Raw genomic sequence first — 12698 nt, forward strand, 5'->3', positions numbered from 1 at the left:
GCTTTAGGAATGAAATTAAAAAAAAAAAAAAAAAGTTTAGATGGATGATTGGAAACTTACAAGTTAAAATTCAATAGGTACAAAGATCAGCTAATTCTTTGGCTGACGCATTATCAAGACAAGGGGTGGACAGAAATCAGATGTTTTGGGCTAAGGTGAAAATTAAGTGATGTGGGAAAAGTAGCAGGAGCTACGTGTTGTAATGGTTGGATGTGCATCATGTATACATTTGCTTATAATTAAGAAATCGTTATGGTCACCTATGCAAAAAATGATAATAATAATAACAACAACAACAACAACAACAACAACAACAATAATAATAATAATAATAATAATAATAATTCCATTACTCAGTCTGCAAGACTTGAAAAGTGCACCTAGCGACCATGTTTTGCACGGATTGTCCAAGATGGAAGGAGTGTCTGTGTAAAACAGAGAGCAGATTGGGACCACAGTACCACACCATGGATCCTGGGGGTACTACTACATATTGTTTAGAAGGAATTCCATCTTTTCCTACAGAATATTCCTAGGTAACAAAGATTAACTTTGCCCTTTTCCATAGGCATATGATGCTAGAATTTACAAGGTATCTTCTTGTGTGGCAAATACTTTACTGATGCAAATTCCACGGTCCATGCTTTTTCAACTTTCTCAGTCAGATTTGTTGACACACATCAGGTTACATCTCTAGTATCTGAGTCCATGATAGACTGAGTAGAACACTAAGTACTAGCAGACAAATCACCACAAATTTCACAACATAATAGCTGATATTTAAAATGAGTAAAAACCATCAAGAACAGGTAGTAAACAAGATATATAAAGAATACCTTATTTGTCTCAGCAAGTGTAAGTACAGTAAGCTGCTTTAGCTTGCGGACCTGATCAGGTACAAGTTGCGGAAGATGGCCAGCATTACCTATTAGTCATAAATGCTTCCATTGTAAAACACCATGATAACAAAAATGTAAAAATTAAAAAGATGAAAAAAAAATATATCTTTGTAACAAAAATGTGTTCTACAAAGAACATCAACAAAAAATAACCAAGATCAAAAACTGCTCATTAAGAATAGCAATGCATTACTCTTTATCAACAGCTGCCAGACAATATTAATTTATAATTAAAATCTATATAGCAGACTCTACATGACTGCAAGAGAAATCAGCAAACATTAATAAGATAATAACAGACAACCTGAGAGACCACTAGCTCAGATTGTGTCACTAACATGTCGAGGCTCTGATCTCAGTAAATAACTGCATCACAATCTCAAAATGAGCCTCAAACAAATAATTTCCAGACATACTTCTGGTAGATAAATCATGGTGACCAATTGCATTTTTTTCATTGATGTCACCAGCTGCAACTTTAGGGAAAATCCATTATAACTGATTGAAGCATCTTTGTCTCTAAGTAACAACTATGGCACTCCCCAACAGAACCAATTCTGTAACAAAAAACTTTGAGCCCTTGTCTTGAGGTTGAAGGACAATAAACCCACCACCACACCCATGGTTCAAAATATTGATACAGGCCGATATGCTGGTTGGGGCGTATCGACCTGCATTGAGGTTTTCTTTTTTTTTGGTTTTTTTTTCAAACTGGTTCAGAGGGGTCGGTTTAAGGCCCGTCTACCCCCTGAACCAGGTCAGACTCCAAAACACCCACTGTAGGGGCGTATCGGGAGGCCACCAATACAATACGTATTGATATTTTAAAGCTTGACCACAATTTTTTCATACTGAGAAAGAACTTGTAAAAAACAGGTGGAATGCTCCAAAGATATGGGAAGGAAAAAATGAAGATTATAATCAAAGAAACAATGGGCTGCAAGTTCAGGCCTAAAAGTACTCTACATAAGGCATAGAAGATGAAAACAAATATAAAAGTAAGCACCCTGCATTGATCATCACTAGTTACGACATCCCAAGTCACGAAGCCAACAATGAAAGCACCACTTAATTTCCTTCAAGAACAGAAAATAAGATAAAAAAGAAATAAGATCCTTAAGACACAGTACCAGTTCAATTTTGTGCTCAAGTATGTCGTTGATGTTTTCACTCTCAGACAGACAGACCCAACATTTGCACAATGAATTTAGTCTTGAGCATCAAAAGCCTTAAAGGCTGTCAGACGATAGCCGCAGTTCATGAGATTCAATGGAGACCCAAAAGAAGCCAAACGGAGGGAGAAATGGCAAGAGTGCCTCCCTGGTTTAGGGGCTTGGAGAAGGAAATGGTCAAACAATGGTATGTATTGGACACATCACAATGGCTGGAACTCCCATCTAGGGAATCTCCTGACCTGTAATAGATTAATAAAAGCAATGTTTTAAAACACGGAAGCATGACGTGAGGCACTCCACTACTTGGAGGTGTTAGACATAGTTCAGACATAAGAGGCGTAAGCCACCATAAGAGGAGGGGGGTGAGGAGGAAGATGAGGAAGGAGGATCTCATCTTTTTCTTTTTCGTTCTTTCTGTCCTTTTGTATGAAGTGTGCCTGAGGCACATGAGAAATACACCTCTAGCATGCCTCATGCAAAAGGCGTATGAGGCATACACAGTTACGCACCTGAGACGTACACCTCTAAGGCATCAATGCCTCTGCCATACACCTCAAGGTGTTTTGGGGGCACCTCGCCTGGAGGCAGCCTCTAGGCATACGCCTCCCACACCTTTTAAAATACTGATTAAAAGATTATGAGTGTAAATCAAGTACCAGGCTATAGTCTATAGCCCAAACCCAAATTGAGGGCTGCCCTGGACAATAAACACATAGAAGTAGATCCATCCTGGCATTAAAGTTCCACCAAGCAGATTGTTTCTAAACTCCAATTCTAGCAAACAAATCAACTAATGAATTACCAAACCTATGCACCCAAGTGGAAAACAGTTTATAACCTGAAACTCAATGACCTTTCCTCTCTTATCTGAATATCCAATGGCCTAGTCTGCAAAGGTCATCTGATCTATTCCTTACCCAGTAATCCAGTTAATTACTATATGAAAACCTCTGTCAAATACAAGTTAGAAATGCATGGAGAACACCTATCTGAATCCTTAGATAAGTGACACGAGATCAAGACTCATTGAGTCACCTGATCCTACTAATCTCAACCTCAAGTATACCAAGATAAAATAAGCATTGTTATACCTGAACACCTGCCAATTCTAAAGGTCCAAAGTTGTTCAAAGAACATCCATCAAAGTTAAATTCAACAGAGTACTTTCAAGGAGGAAACCACAATTGCCCTGATGGATATCAACTTGCACCACCATCTAGTAGGTATGTCCCTATTCCAGAACATTCAAGCATTTCTTTCCTCCCAAATGCCCCTCTAAACAGAATTTATAAGGTATCTTCAGTGTTATGTTGCAAGCACAAAGGAGAGCCCCAAAATCCAATAGGTAGGACTGAAGGGGACTAACGTAGCAGCAGTGCCTCAGTGAGCTGACATTTCTTTGTCAAACTAATAGAGAGAGATCCCTTACAAAGTAGCCCTGGGCCTGATGCTCCCAAAATAAATCTGGCCTGTCTACCATTCCTTACATGCCTACCAGTATGTTTGCCAATCTAAGAGTTCACATGAACAAGATGTTCAATGTGGAAGATAGATTTCAAGCTTCTCTATTGAAATTTCAGAGAAAACAAAGCCCTTCCTTGTGTTCATCCAGCCAATTTCAGAGGAACCGGAGCCATTTGGTGAGCAGGGTAAGCCCAATAAGGTGGGAGAGTTAGGCTTTGATCGCATCAAAGAAAGGAACATTGCTCTTCTTGGTAGATGGTTGTGGAGATTCCCTCTTGAAACTTATGTTGTTTGGACTGCAATCATTGCCAGCAAATATAGGAAGGGTGCAAACAGTTATAGCAAGATTCAATTAAACTGGGTGAAAGCATCCAACCCTTAGAAAGGTATTGTGTCTCCACCTATAATACAGTTTTGGAATGACCTTTGGTGTGGGGAGTCCACCTTGGCTGCTTCTTTTTTCCTCAGATCTTCAACCATTGCAGCTTTGCCTCAACCAAGAAGCAGCCATCTCAACTTGCCTCTCTCTTCCCTCTCATGGATTTAGTTGGAACCTGAACCATAGAAGACCTTAAGGGATGTAGAGTTTGGTGAAATCACTGATCTCCTTCAAACCTCAAGGGAGGTCTGCATTTCCCCTTTGGCCCTTGACCAACACATTTGGAGCATTCACCCTGTCAACAAGTTCTCAACTAAGTCCTACTTCATGGGTCTAACAACTAAAGAGATTAGTACTAACTTCCCCTCAAAGAAGATTTGGTACTCTCACATTCCACCTAGAGTTTGCTTCTTCATATAGGAAGCTTGCCTAAAGAGAATAAATATATATGATCTCAGTCAAAAGAAGAATCTGCTGAACACCTCTTGTTCCACTGTCAGGAAACAAGGAAATTTTGGTACCAATTTCTAAACCTCATTGGAGCTGGTCAGGTTGCTCCACAATGTGTCTTGGACCTTCTCCAGCAGTGGCAAAGTAGAAGTTTCAGCAAGAGAAGAAAACCTTGTCAGGCTATAGTTGTTCATGCAACATCTTGAAGTGTTTGGTAAGAAAGAAAAAGTTGAATTTTTCATAACAAGGCCATAGTGACTAAATACCTAATTTCTCACATCACCCCATCTTTGCAACATGTGGGCTGTCAACTCGGAGATGTTCAAAGGAACCTCTGAAAGTGACCTGCAGAGAAATGTTAACAACTTCTTAAACTCCTGTAGATCCTTGTCTGTTCCCAAGGACCCTTCCTTTCTTCGGCAGGGGGTTTTTGAGGGCAGTACCTTAGGGAACCTTGGCAATGTTGGTATTAATGGTGTAAATGTGTAATTAGGAGGAAAGATGGAAACATTTGTTGGGCTTACAGTGGCCCTATCAGGACTGCCAACTCTACAAAGGCTGTGGTGTTGGCAGCTCTTACTGGGATTCAAATTGCTATTGGTTTGGGTTACGTGAGCTTAACCATTGTAGGTGACTCTGCTAACACAATCAAGTGGTTAGGGGAGAGATGGCGGTCCTTAGAGGTTGGCTCATTACTTGACGGAGGATAGAGATTTGTTAGGTCTCATGGATGCAAATCTTGCATGGATCCCTGGAGAGTTTAACACTTTAGCAGATAGTCTAGCAAAATTCGGGATAAACAGAGAAAATCTGTATAGTGATAATGTTTTACACTTGTAACTGAAGTCTGCTTCTATTTTCTCCTTTGTATATCTTCTCATGTACTGACTTCCCATTAATGAAATTTCAAAATTAGCTTTTCTCAAAAAAAAAAAAAAATACTGCTGAGATACTCTACCCTAAGAGAGTAAAGCATATTTGACCTTTTGGATCACCCTCTCAACCTAGGAGATTTTACATTCAAAAACTCTACTGCTGCATTCCTTCCACACAACCCAGCAAATGGCAAATGGCAAGTTGAAGAGCATTCCATAGAATGTGACCCTTTTGACTGAAACCCACAGTCTGCCAAGCAGAGAGCAGCCCACTCAGATCAATGCACAGCACCCATTGTGCTCGAACAGTACCAAGAAGTGGGACCACAATCAGGCAACAAAAGAGCATTGAATGAGTAAGTGGTTGGTGGACTCCCCAGGCCGGCACAAAGACTGTACAGATCATCCACCACAATTCCTCTATGGACCGGATGAAGAATTTAACTTTGGTAGAAGCAATGGTCCAGATCCATGCCCAGCCCACTGAGGGTGAACTGGAGCTTGTTAACAGGCTGTAGCATGATCTGATGGAGAAACGTCCTGCTACCACTTTTATCATTAGGTGCTTCTTGATAACAAAAGAAAATTAGACAATATATCAGAATGTTCCACACCAAACCCTCCATCCTGCTAGTAATAAATGTGAATCACTTCTCCTGTGCTTCCACACTACAACTTAGCAATTGAAAGTTTCGAAGTTGATATGATTCTGATCTGCACTAGAATTCTGTTAGTATTAGTGTTAAAGAGGTATTAGAAGAAATACTAGAGAGAATAGAAGAAGAAGAAGAAGAAGAAGAGAGAATAGAGAAGAAGAGAACTCTGGTTCGAACTAGAGAGCATAAATCTTCTCTCTAGTTTCCCAGGTTATATTTATATGTTTATATCCAATAAACAAAAGACTATTATGTCCCTACTTAAGTATGGAACACATCACTTAACATAAACATTACATATCAGCTTTAAACATAAATAGAAAGACTAAAATACCCCTATACAGTCGACACTAACAGAAGTAACCTGGAATTATTACATATGTAGTATGTCAGTCATGCAGCTTGAAGCATCAGTGCTTCTTTTAAAAGATTCGCAATATCGGTTATAATGTAATTTCAAGATTTGACCCACCTTACATTCGCGTCATGTACTAAAAGAACAGTAGGCATGTAAAACATGGCACACTGAATAAAGAAATTGAAGCTACTGGGCTCACAAAATAAATCTCTGGCTAGAGCATGTTGGGGTTTGGGGACTTGTGCCCTTATGCCCCCACAGATCTATGACTTACTACCACAATTAGCCATGCTAACCCAAGAACAACATTTATCGGCTTTAATTGTTCTTGTTCAAACATCAAGGAAGTAAAAATTTTCAAATCTGTCTATCTAGTGATGGAAAGAATTAAATAACATTTTAACGAAATGGTCAATGTCAAAAAAAAAGATAGATCCAACACAAGTTAAAGGTCCATAGGACATACTCTTGTAATCACTCCATGTGCCATGAGCAAACAATCGAAGTATGTCAAGAAATACAGAATACTCAGACCCTTGAAGCTGCATACAAGTTAACAGTAAGAACAAGTCAAAAACTTCAAATAAATAATATCTAAACTGAAGGAAATGAATTATCTGTGTATAGAAGAAAAAATCATATACAGCATCTAGAAAAATGTAAATTAGTAACAAGCTAATAATTACTTGTAAGAGCATAGACATGCACAAGGCCACAGTTAGCTATCAGAGATATGGGAAAGTGGCATCTCAAATATCATAACCATATGAAAGTACGGTGTTAACAACACCAGACAAGGAAACAAGTATAAGACACATGCATGCGGCTGGGAAAGGTGTGTAACTGTGTACTAGTCCTAGTGTAATATTATCTGCAATAAATAAATCCAACGTAGCACAACTAACTAATCATCTCAGAAAGATATTTTTATAACGAATACCTTCTTCGTGATCCCCGATAAAAGACAATCAGATTAAAAAGGGTCAAGTCCAAAAACTTCCAAAAATGGCTATAAATACCCACTCACATACCCATAACAGATCATCAGTTATTAGACCAGCAGTTCCCAGATCCAGACATCAGAAAAGAGAGAGTATCAACCATGGAACTCTAACCTAGGATATTCCACACCAGATCCATTTTCTGGAGATTTCTCCATTACCAAGGGAACTCCAGCTTTCTCCCTCACCTGCATTCAGTGTTTTTCACTACTCTACCACTCACCAACATCCAGATCAGCAGATCTGAGAGGAACCTTAAACGCTTGTCAGCTTTTCCCAATTTTTAGAATTTCTGACCACCTTAGCTAGCACCACCTTACACCACTTGAATTAAAAGCAAAGAGCTATGGAAAAAATAAAAAGCAAAAGAAAAAAAAGACAGATAGCATAGATAGAAAAGTTGTAGAACTTGCAGGACAATGTAGATTGTTTTCTTGTCTTTTGAAAGTTGCTTCAAGCATGTATGCTAGTTAACAATAAAGACATGAATTAATGTCCAAGTACCTTATCTGTATAGGGAATGTTTAAGTTGTGACCATGGGAGTTATTCAGAATGGATGATCCCATTGCCACCTTCCCCCCACCCCCAATTTGATCATCTAGTTCTCCATTGCAGAAACACCATGTAAGATGAAGACATTTCCAGTTGTTAATCGAATATATTAAATAGGAAATTCCGGATTAATGAAAGGTATATGCTATTTCATTTTAGATGTTGTCCATTCAAATGCTGTTGGGTGGTAGCTTGAATTCCAAGCCACACCAACATACGCATTCAAATGAGTAAGGAAATCACCTCCAATTCCTTTATTTCTTTATGTTTTTTGGCACCAGAAGTTCTTTGTGTGTTCCTTGGATTTTTTTTTTTTATCGGTGGTGTATTCCTTGGATATTAAGAAATTAAGAAAGGTTCAGTGAGAGGTGTGCATCAGTTTCACTTATGATTGCCAAAATTAGGTTTATTTTTCTTCGGGTTTTTCGGAGACAAGTTTTGTGTCTTTGATTCATAAATATATGCTTCTGGCGTACTTTTGGTCAGAGACTTAAGATAAGCGAGATGACCAAGGAAGACATTCTAACCTCAGCGACGTTAGGAACTGCTAGAATCTCCGAAAACGCAAAAAGAGATGAATGCGACGTTGCTTCGATTATTACATTTGCAAGCGCCGATCCCTTTTGGCTTTTGGCCTGCTTGACGAAGTGCTCGATCAGTTCTGCTTGCTTTTGCTCGATATCCATCGGCGCCTTCCCTTGTGGAACAGGAATACCTTCGACGAGAATACCCGTACCTGTATATAAGGAGCAGTTTGCAAGTCGGCTCGTTCTGCGAGCTTCCCGTAAAAGTCTAGAGCCGATATGGACAAATGGGTTGGTCCATGGACCATGGACCCATTTCGGATGACTGTAGCTTTGGTCCGCTGCTTTCACCGAACGCACGGATTTGTTATATGTGGATGACTGGATGTCATCTGCGACCCACGGTAAAAATGAGCATGTCACATGAGAACTTTACTTTAAAAAAAAATGTCAAGGTACGAGGGGGAATTCGTGCGAAGCAAAAGCTAAACAATAAAAATACACAATAATATATAATTATTTTATATCTTAATTTTTTAAAAATAATAAATAATTATTTATATTTTATATGTCATTTTTTACAATACAAAAATAACAATAACTAATTTCAACTAAGATTGATCATTAAACCAATGAAATCGATCAACATGACCTAATTCAACTCGAATCGGTAGTTTTGATTCATCAATTTTTCAACCCAATTAGGTTGGGTTAGTTTTGGTTTGGCCCTTTGTAAACCGACCCAATAATAGATATATACTAATATTTTATATTCTAAATATATTTTTTAACACATGGAAGTGGAAAAATTCTCATATTTCTTAGTCTAAAATATTTTATATCGTAAATTTATTTTTTTTAATAATGCCACTATAGTTTTTTAAGTTTAAATCTTTTGAACCAACCAATAGGGTTGTACACGGGTCGGGTTGGGTTGGTTTAGTGGGGTTTTCCCAACTGACCCGACCTGGTCAGGTTACTTGAGGTGGAAACCGAAACCGACCCACTGATAGGCAAACCGAAACCGACCCGACCTGGTTTAGTGGGGTTTTGCTCCTGTACTCAAACCTTATTTTTGAAACTTGTCTCACCTTTGGTCCAATGTCAACCTTAGTAACCCCTGTTATACTCAAAAAAAAAAACTTTTGTATTCAAAAAGACAAAAGACAAAATTGTTTTATAGAAGACAAAAGTTATCAATATTCAATAAAACAATAAAATAGAAAGTCAAACTATTTTATAGAAAGAATGCTGAAACATTTATATTTAAAGAAACCTTCTAAATTTTAATCTATGTAAAAGATGACACCTAATTCTAATTGTAATTGACTAATGAGTTGCCTATTTGGTGTAAAAGACTATAGAAACTAGGATAAATTCAATTTAGTTAAATAAGAACTAGAAGATAGAGTTGTTATAGTTATAGTAGAAGACTGGTTAAGTAGGAAGACTAGTTCGATTCGGTTTCGGGTCAGTTTCGATTTTTACACAAGAAAACCAAAATCGACCCAATATTTCGGTTTATAAATTTGCCCAACCCAAAACCAACCGGTGCTGATGAAAACCCGATCGATTCGGGTTTGGTCGGGTTGGGCCTTCTTATGAACAGCCCTACCAACCAATCAAACCAAAAATCAACCCAAATCGATACAACCCAAGTTGGTTGAATTTTCACTAATGGTCAATTGATTTTGGGTGACCAACCCTAACCTGTCCAAGCTGATTTGGTTAGTGAAACAACCAACAACTGAACTTAACTAGCCCATGAACATTCCTAATTTCAGCTAAATTAACAGTCTATTCTCCAATAAACAGCAATAATTTAATCTCTAGTAATTATTAAAAATTTATAGAAAAAATGCATAGTTATTTTAAACAAATTTATAGTGAAAATACAATAAATACTAAAAATATATTAAATTAGTCAATAAATAGTATAATCTCAAACAATAGTTCAATCTCTAATAAATATTAATCAATAAATAATAAAAAACACATAAATGCTAAAAATAAATTTATGACAAAAATACATTAAATTAAATTTGAAAAGTTAAATAGCAATAGTTTAATCTCCAAAAATTATTGACAATTTTTTTAAATGAAAAAACAAAAATAGATTTATACATAATTATTAAAAATATATTTATCAAAATGTAATAAATTATTACTAAAAATACATTAAATATTGGTATTTGGTAATAAGCGTTTTGAGAAATAATTACTAAATATAATAAATAATTACCAATAAATAACCCCAAACACAAATAAGTGGTTTGAGAAATAAAATAAATGTAAATAGTTTGGGAAAAAACCCCCCAAACACCAATAAGTACTTGTTCAAATAAGTACTTAAGAATTATTTCTCATGCCATATTTGATGATTAAGTGGTTGTTAAAAGAAGTACTTGTTGCACATTATTTATTTTAACAACCACTTAAGACTATTTGGAAACCCACTTTCCAAATCACTTATTATGTTTTTAATCACTTATTGGGGTGGGGAAGTTTGGTAAGCTATTATCCTCATAAGTGCTTATATTGACACAAATGACAAATTTAATCATCACTTCACTCATATATACAATGCTTTTCACATATTATGCTATACATTTTAACTGAGAGTCCACTTAGACCCACACGTGAATCACCATGTGGACCCAATTAATAATAATAATAATAATAGTAATAAATCATAACAAATAATAATAATAATAAAACACAATTCATATTCTTCACCTTTTTGAGCTGAGAAACCAGAGTGGCAGCAACAATTTTAGCTTTTCCCCTCGGTAATCTCTTATATGATTCTCTCATCCACACTTCGACTATCCTAATACTCCATACCCTGTGTTGTCGTCGATCTACCTCCAGTTCGGCAATCTCAGGAATTTGTTCATCCCCTATTTTTCGTCAAACAAAGCAAGCGGCGACAATCAATAAATCATATCTATACAATCAGTTCCCCCTTTATCCTCGTCATTCTCTCACCCCTGTCATTTTTCTCCTCTCCTTCCTATCGTTCCCTCCCCCCACATAGTTCTGTTATTTCCGACTTTGCGAAAGAAGGTAAACACCCAACGGTGGAACTATGCACCTTTGACCGTCTTTGGCATATACAATGCCATCTCTCTTCTCTTTTTCTTTTGGGGATTTCTTTGAGCATCCCATTGTTCTAGCACCAGCTAAAGCTTCCCCTATTTCTACAAACTCTCTCGAACTAGTCAAAGAAGTCTTCATCGTGTCTCTGCGCACGGAAGGTGGAAATCAGTTCAATCATCCACCATGACTCATCATAGTCTCTGACTCATATGCGTTGAATATCTCAAGCCCATCTAAATTTTCTGTTCACGACATCAGACAACAAGCCAAAACATCACTCAGCTATTTCCTCAACACCATTGAATGATAGTAGCCGCAGTAGTTCAAGATTCCACTATAAACCAGTCTTCAGAACTGGTATTTGGCCATTGACTTTTACTTCTAACCCATTGCAAATTGTGGAAATCTCCCCTGTTCTGGTTGTTGGCCTCTTGAAGTTCAAGATCACAGTAGGCTACAACTTCCTTTGTCATATATCGTTTTCAGGCCACATTGTCACCAGGTAATGCTCTCTCCCACCTCCAGTGTGATTGCTTTTGCTTCGAAATTTCACCAGCATCTAGAGCTAGGAATAGAATGAACGGGTTCACTAAGCTCATGTATTTCCCAATGGACCTGTAACTTGGTGCACCACTACCTAGTAAAGATGTTTGAATGAGAAGAGATTGAGGTATAACCCTCTTGTGAGGGTATTTTAGGTATTACAATAAAATATTAGGGACTGGTTCGTCCCTTTTTTAGTGGCAAAGTACTTATTCAAGAAGTGCTGAAAATAAAAACCAACTTAAAGTCACTTTTTTAAATAAATACTTAAAAAAAAAAAAACTTCTTCCCCACTTCTTTACCAAACACACTAAACCACTTAATGTGTGGTCCCAGCTCTTAAATGAAGTACTTCTTATAAGTGTTCTCAAACTACTAATTCGCTAAACCACCAATAAATGTAAATATAGTTTGAGAAATAGTTATTTAAATACTTATTTGAACAATAAATTATTGGTGTTTGGGGGTTCTTTCTCAAACTATTTACATTTATTTAAGTACTTATTTGAGATATACTATTTGGTGAGCCACTTAACCAATATGTACTTTTTGTGGAAATAATAATTTTAGCCCCAACTTAACAATTGCATATAAATGCCATTTTATAAATATTATATTAAATAATTTCAATGGAGATGACAACTCTACCCCTCATGACACACATGGGCCCACATGTCACACGTGTGGCACTACACGTGGACCCATATGTCACACATGTGGCA

The 12698-nt window shown here is 37.1% G+C and overlaps 1 protein-coding gene across 2 annotated transcripts in view; it reads right to left on the reverse strand.

The window, feature by feature from the left end:
* FUS5 (Proteasome component (PCI) domain protein) overlaps positions 1-8589 on the reverse strand; it is a 40480-nt gene extending 31891 nt beyond the window's left edge. For both annotated transcript variants that reach the window (XM_088962449.1, XM_088962448.1), the window contains exons 1-3: positions 8338-8589; positions 6723-6798; positions 837-925 (exon numbers count right to left, since the gene is read on the reverse strand). In XM_088962449.1, coding sequence (XP_088818575.1) covers positions 837-925; positions 6723-6798; positions 8338-8496 — 324 coding nt within the window. In that variant the 5' untranslated portion in view covers positions 8497-8589. The remainder of the gene's footprint in view (positions 1-836; positions 926-6722; positions 6799-8337) is intronic.
* Between the last annotated feature and the right edge of the window lie 4109 nt (positions 8590-12698).

Source organism: Nelumbo lutea, chromosome 1 (genome assembly GCF_056320005.1).
Source record: "Nelumbo lutea isolate HS-2025 chromosome 1, American lotus-T2T, whole genome shotgun sequence".
NCBI lineage: Eukaryota > Viridiplantae > Streptophyta > Magnoliopsida > Proteales > Nelumbonaceae > Nelumbo > Nelumbo lutea.